The sequence below is a fragment of the Salmo salar genome, chromosome 16 (assembly GCF_965601325.2).
Source record: "Salmo salar chromosome 16, fSalSal1, whole genome shotgun sequence".
NCBI classification, from domain to species: domain Eukaryota; kingdom Metazoa; phylum Chordata; class Actinopteri; order Salmoniformes; family Salmonidae; genus Salmo; species Salmo salar.
This window is the reverse complement of record NC_138306.1, coordinates 15698732-15717127: the sequence shown is the minus strand read 5'-3', so window position 1 is coordinate 15717127 and position 18396 is coordinate 15698732. Positions and strand designations below refer to the sequence as shown.

The 18396-nt window shown below is 41.4% G+C and overlaps 1 protein-coding gene across 4 annotated transcripts in view; it reads right to left on the bottom strand.

The window, feature by feature from the left end:
• Window positions 1–509: 509 nt before the first annotated feature.
• slc23a4 (solute carrier family 23 member 4) overlaps window positions 510–18396 on the bottom strand; it is a 28358-nt gene continuing 10471 nt past the window's right edge. For all 4 annotated transcript variants that reach the window (XM_045697001.2, XM_045696998.2, XM_014147935.3 and 1 more), the window contains 9 exons: window positions 13247–13406; window positions 11190–11371; window positions 8716–8836; window positions 7658–7814; window positions 5713–5966; window positions 5377–5541; window positions 4559–4667; window positions 4279–4374; window positions 510–2152 (listed from right to left, as the gene is read on the bottom strand). In XM_045697001.2, coding sequence (XP_045552957.2) covers window positions 1899–2152; window positions 4279–4374; window positions 4559–4667; window positions 5377–5541; window positions 5713–5966; window positions 7658–7814; window positions 8716–8836; window positions 11190–11371; window positions 13247–13406 — 1498 coding nt within the window. In that variant the 3' untranslated portion in view covers window positions 510–1898. The remainder of the gene's footprint in view (window positions 2153–4278; window positions 4375–4558; window positions 4668–5376; window positions 5542–5712; window positions 5967–7657; window positions 7815–8715; window positions 8837–11189; window positions 11372–13246; window positions 13407–18396) is intronic.

Here is an 18396-nt window from a genome sequence, read left to right as displayed (position 1 = left end):
TCTGGCATTAGTTTGAGAAGACTGCCATCTTCTGGCACATTGCAGTAGGACGCTGAAAGTTGATTCCGTTCTTAACCTTAACCTGGTCAGCGTGCTACCAAAGATTTGTATAACTGTGTCGCTACTTAATAGTAACAGTATGTCAGGGGAGAGTACTTCAGTAGAGGATAAAGGCAGAGATGCTCGAACAGCGTGCCTGACAGTGGACGTGCCCGAGCTGGGTGAAAATGAGGACAAGAAACAGTGACCCTGGCCATACAACTGTGCTTCCATGAAAAGTTCCTTAGATAACACATTGCAATTGATTCATCATAATGATTTAAGGGTTTGTTCTAGATGTGATAGTGAGAACCATATGTTTCCCCCTTATGGTTTTGTTGCCTACAGTTCTAAAATTCTGTCAGTACTTAGGCATGTCCTAGATAAATGTTCTTCAAATATTTTCGTTTTTCAATAGGTAGCTTAAGTACTCTTCCATACTTTCTACATTAAGGACACAGCTAGGTCTATTTGGACATGGCTGACTTTTATTGAAACAGCATAAAGACAACCTCCCCTTTTACATGAATAATGTTTCACTAGATTCACTCATATAGAAAGAATTTCACATCCTCACATAGACTGAGGTATTACTAATAGGGCTAAGAGGAGAAACCACATTCAATTTGGCAACTCCTTGAATTGGAGTGTGACACAAAGCAAGCCATTTCTTTGTATTTCCCCTGTGAGAATAACACACTATGTTTATAACCCATTTATAGAGTATGACGTTCGCTGTATGTTATTAGCCTTTTCTAGACAAATCTTAAAATGCAATAAATATGGTTCAAACCACATGGTCTGCAGCACATCACATGATGAAACCTTTGGCAAGACTTGGAGAAAATAGTTAAAATTCTTTCTCTCTCTCCCTCATTCAGCCCTTTACCCATCAGCTGTTAGAGTGAAGAGAGAGATGGTATCAACGGTGAACCCCACCTTTCAGAACACTATAGAGGATGTAAATCTACTCTTTGAGGTGAGACATTTTCTGTGGATATCTGTCTCCTGACCTCTGATCTTTCCAATCACATGAGCCACCTACGCCTGGAGGACTTTGAGTGCACTGTGCTGACCACTGGCAGAGTTCTTTCTCAGCTTGTACAGAGCCATTAAGCAGGACCGGACAGTGACAGCTGAGGAAAAACCTCATAGATAAATGATAGCTCTATGTTGTGGATTGATACTATACTGATACATATTGTTGTCTTCATTTCCAGGGCTCCATTGGTCTCCATTTCTCAAAACGTTTGTATTAATCATTATAGGTAGTGTCAAGAATGATTTCATTGGCTACCCTTGTACTATTGTATCACAGAATCAAAATTACAGTTTGAGATACATTTTAATCAAATTGCAGTTTAGATTTTTGTTATTATTTAAAACTCTTGGAAAGGTTTATTACTAGTGCTACCCTGAACACACTTGGACATTTAATTCTGAAAAATCAGTATATTTACAGATATATATATTTTTTAATCTTTAGAAAGTGATTTTAGTCAAATTATTATATCAAATCAAATTTCAAATCAAATCAAATGTATTTATATAGCCCTTTTTACATCAGCTGATATCTCAAAGTGCTGTACAGAAACCCAGCCTATACAGTGTGTTCTTTTTTAAAAAGATTTTACAACACTTTACTGTAAAAAAAAGATGTATCACAACAAAAATGTATTTACACCACACAAATGCCAAAATATTCCTGCCAAAAGTTAATTTATAAAATGCATAATCAAATCTTTACAAGATATGAGTATAAAATATTAGCCGAAATAGAACAGAACGGGAGGACCATGTCACGAGAGCTGGCTCTCGTATTGTTGTTGTTTTAGCCAGTGTCTGGTCCTGCACAGTGTTCATAGGGCCACTGATCTTATAAGCTCTGGCTTCACAGGCTGCTGCTTGGTCGCCAAAGAGTCCACCTTGGCCTTGTCCTGTGAGCTTGGTGCATTTGGAGGGAGGAATGGCACATATCGAACCCAGGAGAAGGAGGAGAGACAAGAGCTAATTCCAAATGGAAGGTTGTACACCTCACTGCTCTCCAAGGTGTTGCTGGAGTCATCAAGGGAGATCTTGTTCCAGTCTATGATGCCCCGCTCCCGCAGGGTGCCTGTGTGGCCCAAAGCAGTGGAGTTAGAATGCTTTAACTCATCTATAACAGAGACTGAGAACAGGCTATGATATTGTAGACATGAATGAGGAGAACTAGTGCATTTTACTCTATGTGAAACGGTTGGAGATACAGTGTTCCCCATCCTCCCATACTGGAGACGTAATTTAGTCAAATCCGGGATACTCAAATGAGTGTGATATGTTACGTTTGTATGGTACTGTATGTATTAATTATCTAGGTGGCTAACGCCAACGCTAGCTAGGTGGCTAACATTAGGGTTAGTGATTAAGGTTAGGGTTAGGATAAAGTTTAGGTTAGAGGTTGGGTTAGCTAACATTCTAAGCAGTTCAGGGATGCAAACTAGTCACCTTGTGGCGTCAATTGTAATTTTGAATCCTAAATAGGTGACCTACGTGATTCGTGTAGATCTGATGAGAAAATGAACCAGAAAAGTAACAAAAAAACGGGCATTTGGAAAGTTTGAGGTGAGGGAGAAAGTGTGGTGGAACAAGCATTGTTAAGTATCTTGAGTTTATGGTATGAAAATTAGCTGGCTAATAAAGTCAGACAGCTAACGTTAAAGCATCAGATGAGCTAACGTTAGTGACCTAACCAATTCGCTATAGTATTAACTGGTAACGTTATACGACTCCTTGCCGTTCCTCAAGTTATAACGCTTTAGTTGCTTACTGGACCCTGGCAATCCATGTGAAATGTTAACTAGTTAACTATCTAACGAACTAACTACTATATGTGAACACATTTTTCCCCTCTACAGTATGTGGTTAATTTTCAGAATGAGAGAATTAGGTGAAAATGAGGCGTTGCTTGTTAAACAGCTGGAGCTGGGCCTGGCTTAAACTGGATGCCATTTTAGAGGTGAAAGGAACACCACACACACTCCTTTCTCACTTTTGTCAATACAGTGGATAAAAAGGGCTATGCCAGGTGTACTCTCTGCCTGAAAGAGATAAATTATGCCAACAAAGGGTATCATGCTCTGCTGACACATTGTAGAACAGATGTCCACAGACAGAAAGTGTACAATGTAATAATGTACAGTGTAGGCCGAAGATATTGCTTTTGTTGTGTTGAACTTGACAGTAACACTTGTGTGTGAGGGGGGGTTATTAAATGTTTTACTCGGTGAACGTTATTTTTGCACACATGTAGCCTTGTGCACTTGATCTATGTCTACTCCAATTCAGAGGGGTTGGGTTAAATGCGGAAGAAACATTTCAGTTGAATGCATTCAGTTGTACAACTGACTAGGTATCCCCCTTTCCTTTCCCTACTATAGTGACCACTATAATAGAGTAAAAATAGAATGCCTGTTTGTTTCATTCTATTTCTACAGCTCCTGAGTGGCGCAGCGGTCTAAGGCACTGCATCTCAGTGCTAGAGGTGTCACTACAGACACCCTGGTTCAAATCCAGGCAGTATCACAACCGGCTGTGATTGGTTGGCACACAATTGGTTTGGCTGGTGTATGCTGTCGTTGTAAATAAGAATTTGTTCTTAACTTACTTGCCTTGTTAAATAAAACATTTCCCAAGTGCAATATTTAGATGTGTGTGGTCACAGGCATTCTATTATAAAGGCTGTCATGGTTAACTGCAATATTAGTGTATTGGGTTGGTTTCTTTACATTTTTTTGCTGTGAGTTATGTTCACATTAACCACTTTATTTTACACACAGAGACTGATATATAGATCATATTCTTTGTTGTTTAATTAGTTAAAACCTGCATTTCTCCCTGCAGGTATATTTTGCATGTTTCAGTGCAAAACAAAAGTGTCACCTTTTTGGGCCCTCACCAGTTTGCATCCCTGGTAGTTGCAAATTTGCTAAAATGCTAAAGTTGTCCGTGATGAGATTCGAGAAGTTGCAAGGTAGCTAATAAGTAGTTGCAAAGTTGCTAATTAGCTCAAATTGTCCATGATGAGATTCAAACATGCAACCTTTGGGTTGCTAGACTTTTGTTTTTGCCTTAAGTAACCATTTGTCTTGGGTAACCATACCAAATGTAACATATCATACTAATTTGAGTGTCCCGGATTTTTGTTTACTATGTTACATCTAGTCTATGAGACCAGGTTGGTCCTCCTGGGTGGAAGCTTACCTGGAATGGTGTTGTCAAGGAAGAACCCAAAGAAGCCTCCAATAAACATGCTGGTTGTCAGAAGCACCTGCAGCAGTTGGTCCAGCTCGACCACACCTGACAAAGAGAATACAGTTCATCACACTGGGCCAAGTCACATACTAGAGGAATCAGATCTCAGCAACATGACCTCCACTTGCCCTCCATGTTGTTCTTCTGTTGAGATTTTCCACACAGCTTTTTTGTAAGGAATTGTGATTTGTTTTTGTCATAGTGTTTCATGCATTATCTGCTCTGATACCTGTTGCTATGGCATCTGGGTTCTTGAATATCCAGTTTGGAATGACAAGCCCGGTAAACATGGAAAATCCAAAGATAAACACGTTCCGGGAGGAGTTCATGTCTGCATACTGTCAAATGATAAGCAGAGAAGAGTTGACAGAGAAACGCCACAAAGTCATTAGGGTTGTTTTGATTCTAATAACTTTCAAAACATTGTACCAAAAACAGATTCACAGATTTCTTGGTTATTCCCTCCTGATTCCAGGAAAAACCTGGGAATTTTGAAATTAGCTACCTGAATTTTGCAACAATTTTGCAAACCTACAAGCGGAGTTGGGTAGGTTACTTTCTAAATGTAATCTGTTAGTTACGAGTTACTTATCCAAAATTGTAATCTCTAACGTAACTTTTGAATGACCCAACCTGAGTAATATAATCTGATTACTTTGAGTTACTTTTGGAATACCTTTACCTTAAGAGGCATTAGAAGACAAATACGATCCATCAAACTCATTTGGTGTGTCATAATAGTGGCCTTTGACTTGTGATCAGACTCGCTCAGGTGGAACAAATTTAAACTTCCGTCTTTTTTCAATGGTGAATTGAATGTCATTGAGAAAACAATGAATTTTTTTACAAACATCCTTTCTGAATTTAAAAGTAATCTGATTATTCTATTTTTGCTGGTAATTTAACTGATTACATGTAATCAGTTACTGCGCAACCCTGCCTACAAGTCAGTTAAGACATGACTGAAAAAGCCTTCATATTCAAAATGTCTCCATAGTGGAAATTGTACTATTCAACGTGTAAATAAACCTAGACAACTGCGTTTACCTGCAGATTTGAAACTCCAGCTGCAGATATGACCCCGAACATGACCAAGAACATTCCTCCAATCACAGGTGTGGGGATGGTGGTGAAAATGGCTCCAATTTTACAGAAAAGTCCCATGATGATCATCAATACCCCACCAGTAACGATCACCATGCGACTGCCCACCTGAGAGAGAAAGAAATAACCATGTCTGTTGAAACTGTATAACAGCCAATAGCTTGTAACTTTCCATATTCCAAAAAGCATTGATTTATCTATAATATGCTCAAAATCGTATTGCAGTCTAAATCTAAAAACAGATCATAATAATGAAAAATAGCCTAGAGCCGATCTCACCTTGGTGATGCCCAGTGCACCCACATTCTCACTATAGGAGGTGGTTCCGTTGCCTGTGCCCCAGGCCCCAGCCAGCAGACAGCCAATCCCCTCAATGCCAATGCCCCTGTTGATGGCATGCTTAGGGGGTGGAGGGGCCCCGGATAGCCTGGCACAGGCGTGGTAGTCCCCCACCGACTCTATCATGGAGGATAACACCCCAGCCAAGATCCCTACCACTCCCGCCAGGCTCACAGTTGGCAAACCCCACTGACCTGAGATTGGAATCAGAATAAGGGGTTCCAGTTAACATACAATACATTTGGGTATATCTATTCATATACAGTGTCTTCGGAAAGTATTCAGACCCCTTTACTTTTTCCACTTTGTTAGGTTACAGCCTTCTTCTAAAATTGATTAAATCGTTTTTTCCCCTCATCAATCTCCACACAATACCCATAATGACAAAGCAAAAACAGGTTTTAGAAATGTTTGCTAATTTATAAAAAATATAAATGAAATATCACATTTACATAAGTATTCACACCCTTTACTCAGTACTTTGTTGAAGCACATTTGGCAGCGATTACAGCCTCAAGTCTTCTTGGGTATGACACCTGTATTGGGGGATTTTCTCCCATTCTTCTCTGCAGATCCTCTCAAGCCCTGTCTGGTTGCTGCACAGCTACTTTCAGGTCTCTCCAGAGATGTTAGATTGGGTTCAAGTCCGGGCTCTGGCTGGGTCACTCAAGGACATTCAGAGACTTGTGCCGAAGCCATACCTGTCTTGTCTTGGCTGTGTGCTTAGGGTCGTTGTCCTGTTGGAAGGTGAACCTTCACCCTAGTCTGAGGTCCTGAGCGCTCTGGAGCAGGTTTTCATCAAGGATCTCCCTGTACTTTGCTCCATTCATCTTTGCCTAGATCCTAACTAGTCCCAGTCCCTACTGCTGAAAAACATACCCACAGCATGATGCTGCCACCACCATGCTTCACCGTAGGGATGGTGCCAAACGTGACGCTTGGCATTCAGGCCGAAGAGTTCAATCTTGATTTCATCAGACCAGAGAATCTTGTTTCTCATGGTCTGAGATTCTTTAGGTGCCTTTTGGCAAACTCCAAGCGGTCTGTCATGTGCCTTTTACTGAGGAGTGGCTTCCGTCTGGCCACTCTACCATAAAGGCCTGATTGGTGGAATGCTGCAGAGATGGTTGTCCTTCTGGAAGGTTCTCCCATCTCTACAGAGGATCTCTGGAGCTCTGTCAGAGTGACCATCGGGTTCTTGTTCACCTCCCTGACCAAGGCCCTTCTCCCCCGATTGCTCAGTTTGGCTGGGCGGGCCAGCTCAAGGAAGAGTCTTGGTGCTCCCAAACTTCTTCCATTTCAGAGTGATAGAGGCCACTGTGTTCTTGGGGACCTTCAATGCCTCAGACATTTTTTGGTACCCTTCCCCAGATCTGTGCCTCGACACAATCCTGTCTCTGAGCTCTACGGACAATTGCTTCGACCTCATGGCTTGGTTTTTGCTCTGACATGCACCGTCATACTCCAATCAAGTTGTAGAAACATCTCAAGGATGATTAATGTTAACAGGATGCACCTGAGCTCAATTTCGAGTCTCATGTAAATAAGGTATTTCTGTTATTTATTTTGAGTAAATTAGCAACAACAACAAAAAATCTGTTTACCCTTTGTCATTATGGGGTATTGTGTGTAGATTGCTGAGGATTTTTTTTAACCCATTTTAGAATAAGGCTGTAACATAACAAAATATGGGGGGAAAAAAGGGATCCAAATCATTTCGGATAGCACTGTCCATATCGATAAACCATACATATTAGTAACCCATACAGCACTAACTACTAAAGGTTGGGTTAGGATTGTGACCATGTGACCGTACCAGGAAAAACTTGAATATCAGGTTATGGAGTTGTTGCTTATGATCCCACTGAGCAGCTGTGCTCCATACCTGGATATGGGAATCTGAACCAGGGGGCCTGGCCTATGACATCCCCCTTCAGGTCTGTGCGAGCCAGGTAGCCGTACTGCTCCGGCTCTGAGGGCAGGACATTAGAGATGGTGAAGATGTAACAGATCAGCCATGACAGTGTGATGCCAAGGAGCACCTGAGGAAGAAGTCACACACAGTACTGCACATGCAAATATTACACCAGTCATTATCAGGACCAGGAGTGTTTCCAGACCACAGGAACTGAACAGGGAAAAATTTGGGCTATATAAGGTCGATAAGTGAACAATGAACACTTTTGAGTCTTTGGCCTCAATTCAAACAGATCGAGAGTAGTGGACATTTTGGCGTTGTTGGAGGTGTAACTGCAGTATGAGCTGACAAATCAGTGTGTGGCTGCTCTTGTGTGACACCAATCACTCCCTTCCTTATTATTCCTTACTCCCGAGTGGAGCAGTGGTCTAAGACACTGCATCCCAGTGCAGGAGGTGTCACTGTAGTACCTGGTTCGTATCCAGGCTGCATCACATCTGGCTGTGATTGGGAGTCCCATAGGGCGGTGCACAATTGGCCCAGTGTTTGGCCGTCATTGTAAATAAGAATTTGTTCTTAACTGACTTGCCTAGTTAGATAAAAAATAAATAAAAAATCCCGACCGCGTTAGAAGTTCAAAACGGTGAAAGAGAGAGTAGGCTCTATCGATTATAGAAATTATGACAGGCTAATGCATGTTTTCATGTTAATTTGGATGGGGGGGGATTTATAGCCTATCAATCTAATTGGGGTGTAGACAATAGGACATCACGCATTTGAGTGGTTGAACTTGTAGCGCAGCTTCATAAACTTCTAACATGGCTGCACGGGATTTGTCGGTTATAAAGTCGGGTGTAGTTTTTCATCCAATAGCAGTGTCCGAGACAAGGTCACACAGGGAGCCACTTGTGGATTTGACAGCTCTAACGCATTTCCACCTCCGACACCTCCAAAACAACCGCTGTGCAGATGTCGGCTAGTGCGGATCTGATAGAATCTAGCCCTTTATTTTCCAATGGACGTACAGGTAGAAGCTGGAAGATGTAGATCCTGGAGGTGTGGAGTTTCTTGGTCTTGTTGTATGTGGGGAATGGTACAGGGATGTGTCGGAGGTACTGGGAGAACAGGATGATCAGAGCAGTCGTCCTGTAGGAAAGAGAAAAACTCTGTTCACAAAGCAGAATGAGCCATCCAGTGGTGCATTTAGAATGGGTAAGAATCTTCATACAGTATGTATGTAGCCTACAATCAGGTCAAAAATGATTGGCATGCTTGATAAAGATCAGTAAAAAATACTATAATACAAATACTGAGCTATTCTGTATGCAAAATTATAATATTTTATACTAATACAATTGCTCAGAGAAATACATTTTGTTTAACAAGCAATAAAAATAAATCGCCGAAAGATAGGGATCAAAGTTACTGCCATCGTTGCTGTCAATACTCCAGCACCCTCCCCTTGCAAAGATATTGGGAGCTGAGCATTTTTCAAACATGTTTTATGAGATTGGAGAACACATTGGGGAGGGATCTTAGACCATACAGAATCTTTCCAGATCTTTGATCCTTCGTCTGTGCTTATGGACTGCCCTATTCAATTCAAACCACAGATTTTCAATGGGGTTCAATTTCAGAGACTGAGATAGCCATTGCAAAATGTAGATTTTGTGGTCAATTAACAATTTCTTTGTGAATTTTGATGTGGGCTTGGGGTTATTGTCTTGCTGGAAGATCCACTTGCGGCCAAGTGTCAGCCTCTTGGCAGAGACTATCAGGTTTTTAGCTAAAATGTCTTGGTACTTCTAAGAAGCCATCCAGTGTGTGACACAGTGTGAGAACCGTTTGTTTAAGCCCAAGTATAATCAGTCCTCAACTGTGTCTAGTGTGGTTCAGGCTCAGGCCTCTTGTGAAGGTACAGGTGCAAACCAGTCTGAACACTCAGAGTTAAAAGCCCTCACTTAAGCCCAGCAGAACCAGCAAGAGCAGCTTCTAATGAAGGCACTTGGGTCCTCAAACGCGGCATCAAACAGTGAGCTATCCCCCAGATTCGAAAGGAATCCAGGTGGTAAACCTATTTGTTTCAGGTGTGACCAGGTAGAACACATAGCACGTTTCTGTTCCACTTCAGTACGTCCCAAAAGGGCCCATTTAGAGAAACAAGAAGAGGTGGCCCGGGAACAGGCTATGGCTCGGGAACCTTAACGATATAACATGGTATTGTGAACCGATTATTTTTAATGTTTTGCGTTTAGTTAAGCATTAAGAAGTTTTAATATTTATTTTTTGGAAGTGAGCCATAATAATTGTTTGTATCTTGCAGATAGTTGGAGAAGCCTTTCACTGCTCTCACTGGGTTATTAGTTTGTGTCCCTTGCATTAGATAGGTAGTTCTTTGGGCAAAAGATTTGGGAGTGCCCTGGCGGGCGGACTAGTTTAATTTTCTTTGTTATATGTTGGTTTGTCTACCTTTTTATTTTGTCACCACTTCCCCAGAGACCTCTAAGGGCTGGCTGTATTTAGGATGGAGTGATTTAGTTCAGAGAGCATAAGGAAGTCCCATTAATACACTTGTGCCTTTGCAGGCTAATTATCATGAGTGTGCTATTGTTCAATGAGTGCTTTATCAAGAGTGTGCAATTATTTCTTGCCCTGCTGCTGACTAGTGTTTGTGAAATCCTAATATATAATGTTGCATACAAAGTTTGAAAGGTCTATCACTTTCATCAAACACAATCAAAGTTAACATTAGCCCTAGAGGCCTTCAATTGCCCAACTTATAGGCATGCCCAATGTAGGCATCTTTTTTAACAACGTGATGCTGCACTCTAAAGGGATAACTTGGAATAACATGATGTAGGTAACTAAATAATCGAAAGAAAGTGTTTATTTATATTATAAGTATTTAAGCATGTCAAGCGCAAGAGATAATGTCACAGGTAGGTTTATGGCTTGATCATATCACAACATTATTTTAACACCTCCAAAGTAATTGCATGTGGAGCAGGAGCCACTGAATCTCTGCATTTTTCTAGTATCCACTCAAAATCTGCTCTCAATCCACTCTTTTGGTATTGTTTTCATTAGTCCACTGCTGATACAGTCCCAAAATGTCAAGTGTCACACCATCATGATGAACTGGAAAGTGACACTTTGCTTCTTGAAAGTACATTATCTTGAAAACATGACTGCTTACATGTAAAAGTGGACAAATTTTTTTTTTTTTCAAAAATATCGTTTTTGAGTGGATTTTTCTTTAACTGGTTAGGACAGCTCATGAGGTCTCCTAAATATCTGTCGACTAGGTGGGACTCTTATGACTAAAGAGGCTTCATGCATAGCGTTTTACCCATCAGAGTAGGAGTAAAATGTCTCTCTTCTCAGCACTTATGACACATCTTCTACTCTGAGACACTTTGTGGATATGGGCCCAGTTCAACAGTTGATGACTACAGGCTTGTGGGGAGTTTCGAGTGAAACCATATTGAGAGGTACACACATAGTGGAGATGCCCCAGTGGTTCCCTGCGCTCATTCCAGCTGAGTCATACAGGGACAGGCCAATCAGAGAGATGGTGGGTGCGATGGTGAGGGGGCCAATAAAATGCATGAAGAAACCGATGAGGCCAGAGAAACCCACCAGCACCTGGAACAAAGAGCCCACCATGATGGAGCCCTGCAGCTGTAGAGGAATATAAACACAACAAATGAGCAAATACACATCAATAAACACGAGTAATAGTATTTAATCATATTTACTGTGAACCACATTAATGTGTATACAATATGTAAACTCAGCAAAAAAAGAAACGTCCTCTCACTGTCAACTGCGTTTATTTTCAGCAAACTTAACATGTGTAAATATTTGTATGAGCATAACAAGATTCAACAACTGAGGCATAAACTGAACAAGTTCCACAGACATGTGGCTAACAGAAATGGAATAATGTGTCCCTGAAAAAAGAGGGGGGTCAAAATCAAAAGTAACAGTCAGTATCTGGTGTGGCCACCAGCTGCATTAAGTACTGCAGTGCATCTCCTCTTCGTGGACTGCACCAGATTTGCCAGTTCTTGCTATGAGATGTTACCCCACTCTTCTACCAAGACACCTGCAAGTTCCTGGACATTTCTGGGGGGAATGGCACTAGCCCTCACCCTCCGATCCAACAGGTCCCAGACGTGCTCAATGGGATTGAGATTCAGGCTCTTCTCTGGCCATGGCAGAACACTGACATTCCTGTCTTGCAGGAAATCACATTGTCATGCTGGAGGGTCATGTCAGGATGAGCCTCCAGGAATGGTACCACATGAGGGAGGAGGATGTCTCCCCTGTAACGCACAGCGGTGATTGCCTGCAATGAAAACAAGCTCAGTCCGATGATGCTGTGACACATGGACCCTCCACCTCGATCCCGCCCCAGAGTACAGGCCTCGGTGTAACGCTCATTCCTTCAACGATAAACGCGAATCTGACCATCACCCCTGGTGAGACAAAACCATGACTCGTCACTGAAGAGCACTTTTTGCCAGTCCAGTCTGGTCCAGCGACGGTGGATCTGTGCCCATAGGCAACGTTGTTGCCGGTGATGTCTGGTGAGGACCTGCCTTACAACAGGCCTACAAGCCCTCAGTCCAGCCTCTTTCAGCCTATTGCGGACAGTCTGAGCACTGATGAAGGGATTGTGCGTTCCTGGTGTAACTCGGGCAGTTGTTGTTGCCATCCTGTACCTGTCCCGCAGGTGTGATGTTCGGATGTATTGATCCTGTGCAGATGTTGTTACACGTGGTCTGCCACTGCGAGGATGATCAGCTGTCCGTCCTGTCTCCCTGTAGCGCTGTCTTAGGTGTCTCACAGTACGGGCAATGCAATTTATTGCCCTGGCCACATCTGCAGTCCTCATGCCTCCTTGCAGCATGCCTAAGGCACGTTCACGCAGATGAGCAGGGACCCTGGGGCATCTTTCTTTTGGTGTTTTTGAGAGTCAGTAGAAAGGCCTCTTTAGTGTCCTAAGTTTTCATAACTGTGACCTTAATTGCCTACCGTCTGTGAGATGTTAGTGTCTTAACAACCGTTCCACAGGTGCATGTTCATTCATTGTTTGTGATTCATTGAACAAGCATGGGAAACACTGTTTAAACCCTTTACAATGAAGACTGTGAAGTTATTTGGATTTTTACGAATGATCTTTGAAAGACAGGGTCCTGAAAAAGGGACGTTTCTTTTTATGTTGAGTTTTGATACTGGTGTATCAAGGGTTATCAAAATATGATCAAACATGGTAAAATAGCTCTCTTTCTTTCTTTACATTTACAATATAGTCATTTAGGAGACACTTTATATTTGTCAATCACATTACTAAAAGGCGGCAGGTAGCCTAGTGGTTAGAGCATTGGGCCAGTAACCGAAAAGTTACTGGAATCCCAAAGCTGACAAGGCAAAAATCTGTCATTCTGAACAAGGCAGTTAACCCACTGTTCCCTGGTAGGCCGTCATTGTAAATAAGAATTTCTTCTTAACTGACTTGCCTAGTGAAGAAAAAAAAAGAAAAAAAATCACCTCTCGCATGCGGCTCTGCCACACATCTATGTACTCAGGAGAGGTGGTGTTGACCAGGGAAGCGTTCTGGGTCCAGGCAGGGCATGTCCACTCTGGCATTGACAGCATAGCCATGGAGGGAGCTAGAAAGGCAAAGGTACCCCCCTGAACAATGGGCAGTCTGAGGGATAGAGAGAGAGAGGGGAGAGTAAGACAGATACCTGAAATCACAAATTGCAGAGATTAGATGTTATGGCTAGAATCTTAAGACTGTTACATAAGGAATTCTTCCCCTTTGTAGTATAATCAGAAAACGACATGTTTTGTGAAGAAGTAGTTGGAGGTTATGGTTGGTCAGGTTGGACCAGAGATGAAACAGCAACACTGGCTCTTTTGCCATCTTCATGTTCTACACAGATCTGAGACTAGGTTGATGCTTGGCTTTTCTGAATAATGATTCATCAAGCATTTGCCTGCATGATTATGGATTCAGGTGACCTGCACTCTGTGTAAGGTAAGGTCTCTCAGCTTTTGCTCCATATACCTTACTAATACTTTGGTTCATCAGAATTGCTCCTATCTATAAAATAAGTGAGGAAAGGAGAGAGCGTTTGCTACATTTATGTCCAAAATAAACTTAAATACAGTACATACCCTTCAAATTAGTGGATTCAGCTATTTCAGCCACACCCGTTGCTGACAGGTGTATACAATCAAGCACACAGCCATACAATATCCATAGACAAAGGCTGCCAGTAGAAAGGCCTTACTGAAGAGATCAGTGACTTTCAACATAGCACCGTCTCAGGATGTCACCTTTTCAACAAGTTAGTTCATCAAATTTCTGCCCTGCTAGAGCTGCCCTGCTCAACTGTAAGTGCTGTTATTTTGAAGTGGAAACATCTAGGAGCAACAACGGCTCAGCCGTGAAGTGGTAGGCCACACAAGCTCAAAGAACAGGACTGCCGAGTGCTGAAGTGTGTAGCGTGTAAAAAATGTTCTGTCTTTAGTTGCAACACTCACTACTGAGTTTCAAACTGCCTCTGGAAGCAACGTCAGCACAATAACTGTTAATCGGGAGCTTCATGAAATGGGTTTCCATGGCCAAGCAGCCACACACAAGCCAAAGATTACCATGTGCAATGCCAACCGTCAGCTGGAGTGGTGTAATGCTCGCCGCCATTGGACTCTGGAGCAGTGGGAATGCGTTCTCTGGAGTGATGAATCACACTTCACCATCTGACAGTCCAACAGACGAATCTGGGTTTGGCGGATACCAAGAGAACGCTACCTGCCTCAATGCATAGTACTAACAGTAAAGTTTGTTGGAGGAATAATAGTCTGGGGCTGTTTTTGTTCCAACTTCTAGTGGAACGCCTTCCTAGAAGAGTGGAGGCTATTATAGCAGCAAAGGGGGGACCAACTCCATATTTATGCCCATGGTTTTGTAATGAGATGTTCGACGAGCAGGTGTGCACATTCTTTTGGTCATGTAGTGTACAATACATTCGGAAAGTATTCAGACCCCTTCCCTTTTTCCACATTTTGTTATGTTACAGCCTCATTCTAAAATGGATTAAATAAAAAATGTTCCTCATCAATCTACACACAATACCCCATAATGACAAAGCGAAAACAGGCTTTCAGAATTTTTGCACATTTATTAAAAATAAAAACAAATACCTTACTTACATAAGTATTCAGACCCTTTGCTATGAGACTCAAAATTGAGCTCAGATGCATCCTGTTTCCATTGATCATCCTTGATGTTACTACAACTTGAATGGAGTCCACCTGTGCTAAAATCAATTAATTTGGAAAGGACCACTCCTGTCTATACAACAGATTGACAGTGCTTGTCAGCGCAAAAACCAAGGCATGAGGTTGAAGGAATTGTCCGTAGCGATCTGAGAAAGGATTGTGTCGAGGCACATATCTGGTAGCAAAAAATGTCTGCAGCATTGAAGTTTCGCAAGAACACAGTGGCCTTTAACATTATTAAATGGAAGAAGTTTGTAACCACCAAGATACTTCCTAAAGCTGGCCGCCTGGCCAAACTGAGCAATCGGGGGAGAAGGGCCTTGGTCAGGGAAGTGAACAAGAACCCAACGATCTCTCTGACAGAGCTCAAGAGTTCCTCTGTGGAGATGGGAGAACCTTCCAGAAGGACAACCATCTCTGGCCAGATGGAAGCCACTTCTCAGTAAAAGGCACATAACACCCCGCTTGGAGTTTGCCAACAGGCAAAAAGGACTCTCAGACTATGAGAAACAAGATTCAGTGGTCTGATGAAACCAAGATTGAACTCCTTGGCCTGAATGCCAAGCATTACATCTGGAAGAAAACTTGCACCATCCCTACGGTGAAGCATGGTGGTGGCAGCATCATACTTTGGGGATGTTATTCAGCGGCAGGGACTGGGAGACTAGTCAGGATCGAGGGAAAGATCCTTGATGAAAACCTACTCCAGAGTGCTCAGGACCTCAGACTGGGGCAAAGGTTCACCCTCCAACAGGACAACGACCTTAAGCACACAGCCAAGACAACGCAGGAGTGGTTTCGGGACAAGTCTCTGAATGTCCTTAAGTGGACCAGCCAGAGCCCGGACTTGAACCCTATCGAACATCTCTGGAGAGACCTGAAAATAGCTGTGCAGCGACGCTTCCCATCCAACCTGACAAAGCTTGAGAGGATCTGCAGAGAAGTTTGGGAGAAACTCCCAAAATACAGGTGTGCCAACCTTGTAGCGTCATACCCAAGAGGACTGAAGGCTGTAATCGCTGTCAAAGGTGCTTCAACAAAGTACTGAGTAAAGGGTCTGAATACTTATGTAAATTTGATAGTTTTTTATATACTGTATACATTTGCAAAACTTTCTAAAAACCTGTTTTTGCTTTGTCATTACGGGGTATTGTGTGTAGATTGATGAGGGGAGAAAAACTATTTAATCCATTTTAGAATAAGGCTGTAACGTATCAAAATGAGGAAAAAGTCAAAGGGTCTGAATACTTTCCGAATGCACTGTATATGGATCGATCTTGAATTGTGGTGGCATTTGCATCCTTCGTCTTTTGCAACCATGAAAAACACTGGAGTCGCTGCTCGTGGGGTTATTGAACATGAAGCCACACCTGTCTCACTCGCATTCTAAATTCAGAATGAGAAAGTGTAGGTTATAGAGAATTATTGTGACACAAAAATAGAAAATCATTCAATTAAATAATGAGGAATTATATTAGCCTAATTGAGGTGTAAATAAGGCTAGCCTACATATCACATTCCAGTGTTCGCATGGGATTTCACTTAATGCGACTCTGTGCAGCCAATGCAATGTCCGCTTTCGGTATAATACCAGGTCCTGCTTGTGGATTTGATCGTTTGAACATAGTTCTACCTCCGACACTGCCAAAACATCTGCTATGCAGGTGTCGGCAAGCACAGATCTGATATAATCTAAATTTGACTAAATATGTTAAGATTTGTTAAATATTTTCAACATTAGTGTACTGGTATATTGCGATCATCTTTGAATTCTGGGACTTTGTTTTGTCAATCTACTTGTGTAAATGATTTAAATCTCAGTTCCAAAATACTTCAATAATATCTCACAGCTGTAATGTGCTGACTGCGCAACCGACAGGATTTCCAGTTTCTAATTTTCCAAATCTGGAGTCAATCTGATTTGTGGTTCATGAGAATAATTTAAGTATTTTTAGCATTAGCATGCAAGTTACAGTGCGGCCATATTTCAAGCAGCAACTTATGTTATGGAGTGAATCTGATGTATGGTTCATGTGGAGAAGATGATTACAGATGATTTTGAGCATTAGTATTACATACAGATGTGGGATCTTAATTTAATCCAGTTTGCTACAGCAGGAAAATAATAGAGTGATCAAATTAAGATCATACATCTGTAAGCCTTTGTGGAGTGGAGTTAAAGGATTTAAATGGACACGTAAAATCAGATTTCCTTATTTATCAATAACTCATCCAATCCCTTAGTTTTTCTCAGACTAAGTCAATAATCTTTGCTTGAGTTATTTGACACTGTCAGCTTTGCTGTGAACCCCTAAAAAGATGATAGAATGTTTGTTCCACTTTGACATTGGAGTACTTTGTGTAGATCGTTGAATTGTTTTATTTACAATTTAATCCATGTTAATCCCACTTTGTATCACAAGAAAATGTGGAAAACCCCTAATTACAAATAGTAACACATCATACATTTGTTTATATTGAACTGTTTATCAATGATAAAACATAATGCAAGTCCTTTATACTACAAAATATTATGTTTATGCATTGTTTAAAGTAGTTAGGGCAAGCAAATTCGCTTGTCCCAGTACTGACCCAGTAGAGTTGTAGTGACATTTTGCGGATTTAGACATATCTATTATTTTGAATGGTGGAAAGTAAACAAACTTATTTAATATATTGTATAGATCAATAAAACAAAGGCTACTACAATACATATTTGTTTTACAAATATAATATGTGGCCCTTAGTTTTATGTAATTGGTGTTACCACCTTGAAAATCACTCATTACAAGGATTTACCAGGACCTTGAGCATTCCCTGAAGTGGCAAACGGTTATTGCGGGAGGGATCTATATTAAAGAAAATGATTAGCTAGTCACACCTTTTTAGTATGTCATACATTTCAGGATTCCATTTATGATATGTGTAGTCTAAATTCAAAGTGTCATTGGTGTTACTCAATTTAAATGAACGGAAATTTTATTGTGAGCAAAATGATTAACGAAATCACATTAGGCCTCAATTTAAGAAAAGCCTCAATTACCTCAAATGTGTCATTGGTGTTACCGTCGTTACTACTCCTACTGGTGGCACAGTGTTATCATAACGGTCACAATTATTTAAAGTCATTAAGCTGCCATATTAGTTGATTTAGAATGGGAAGATGTACATTTAAATTACAAATATAGAAAATTAAGTACATGTTTTTTTTAAATGCCCAAATGCCACCAAAAATTAAGAACCGCCCATTCAGTATATTCTTGAAAGTGTATTATCGGATGATATCAGCTCATCATGGTCTGGACATAGATTACATAGATGACATAAAAACAAACCACCACCTATAGTAATTACAGCAGTTAACCTAACCTAACTTACACAAGCTTGACGGCTACAGTGCCTTCAGAAAG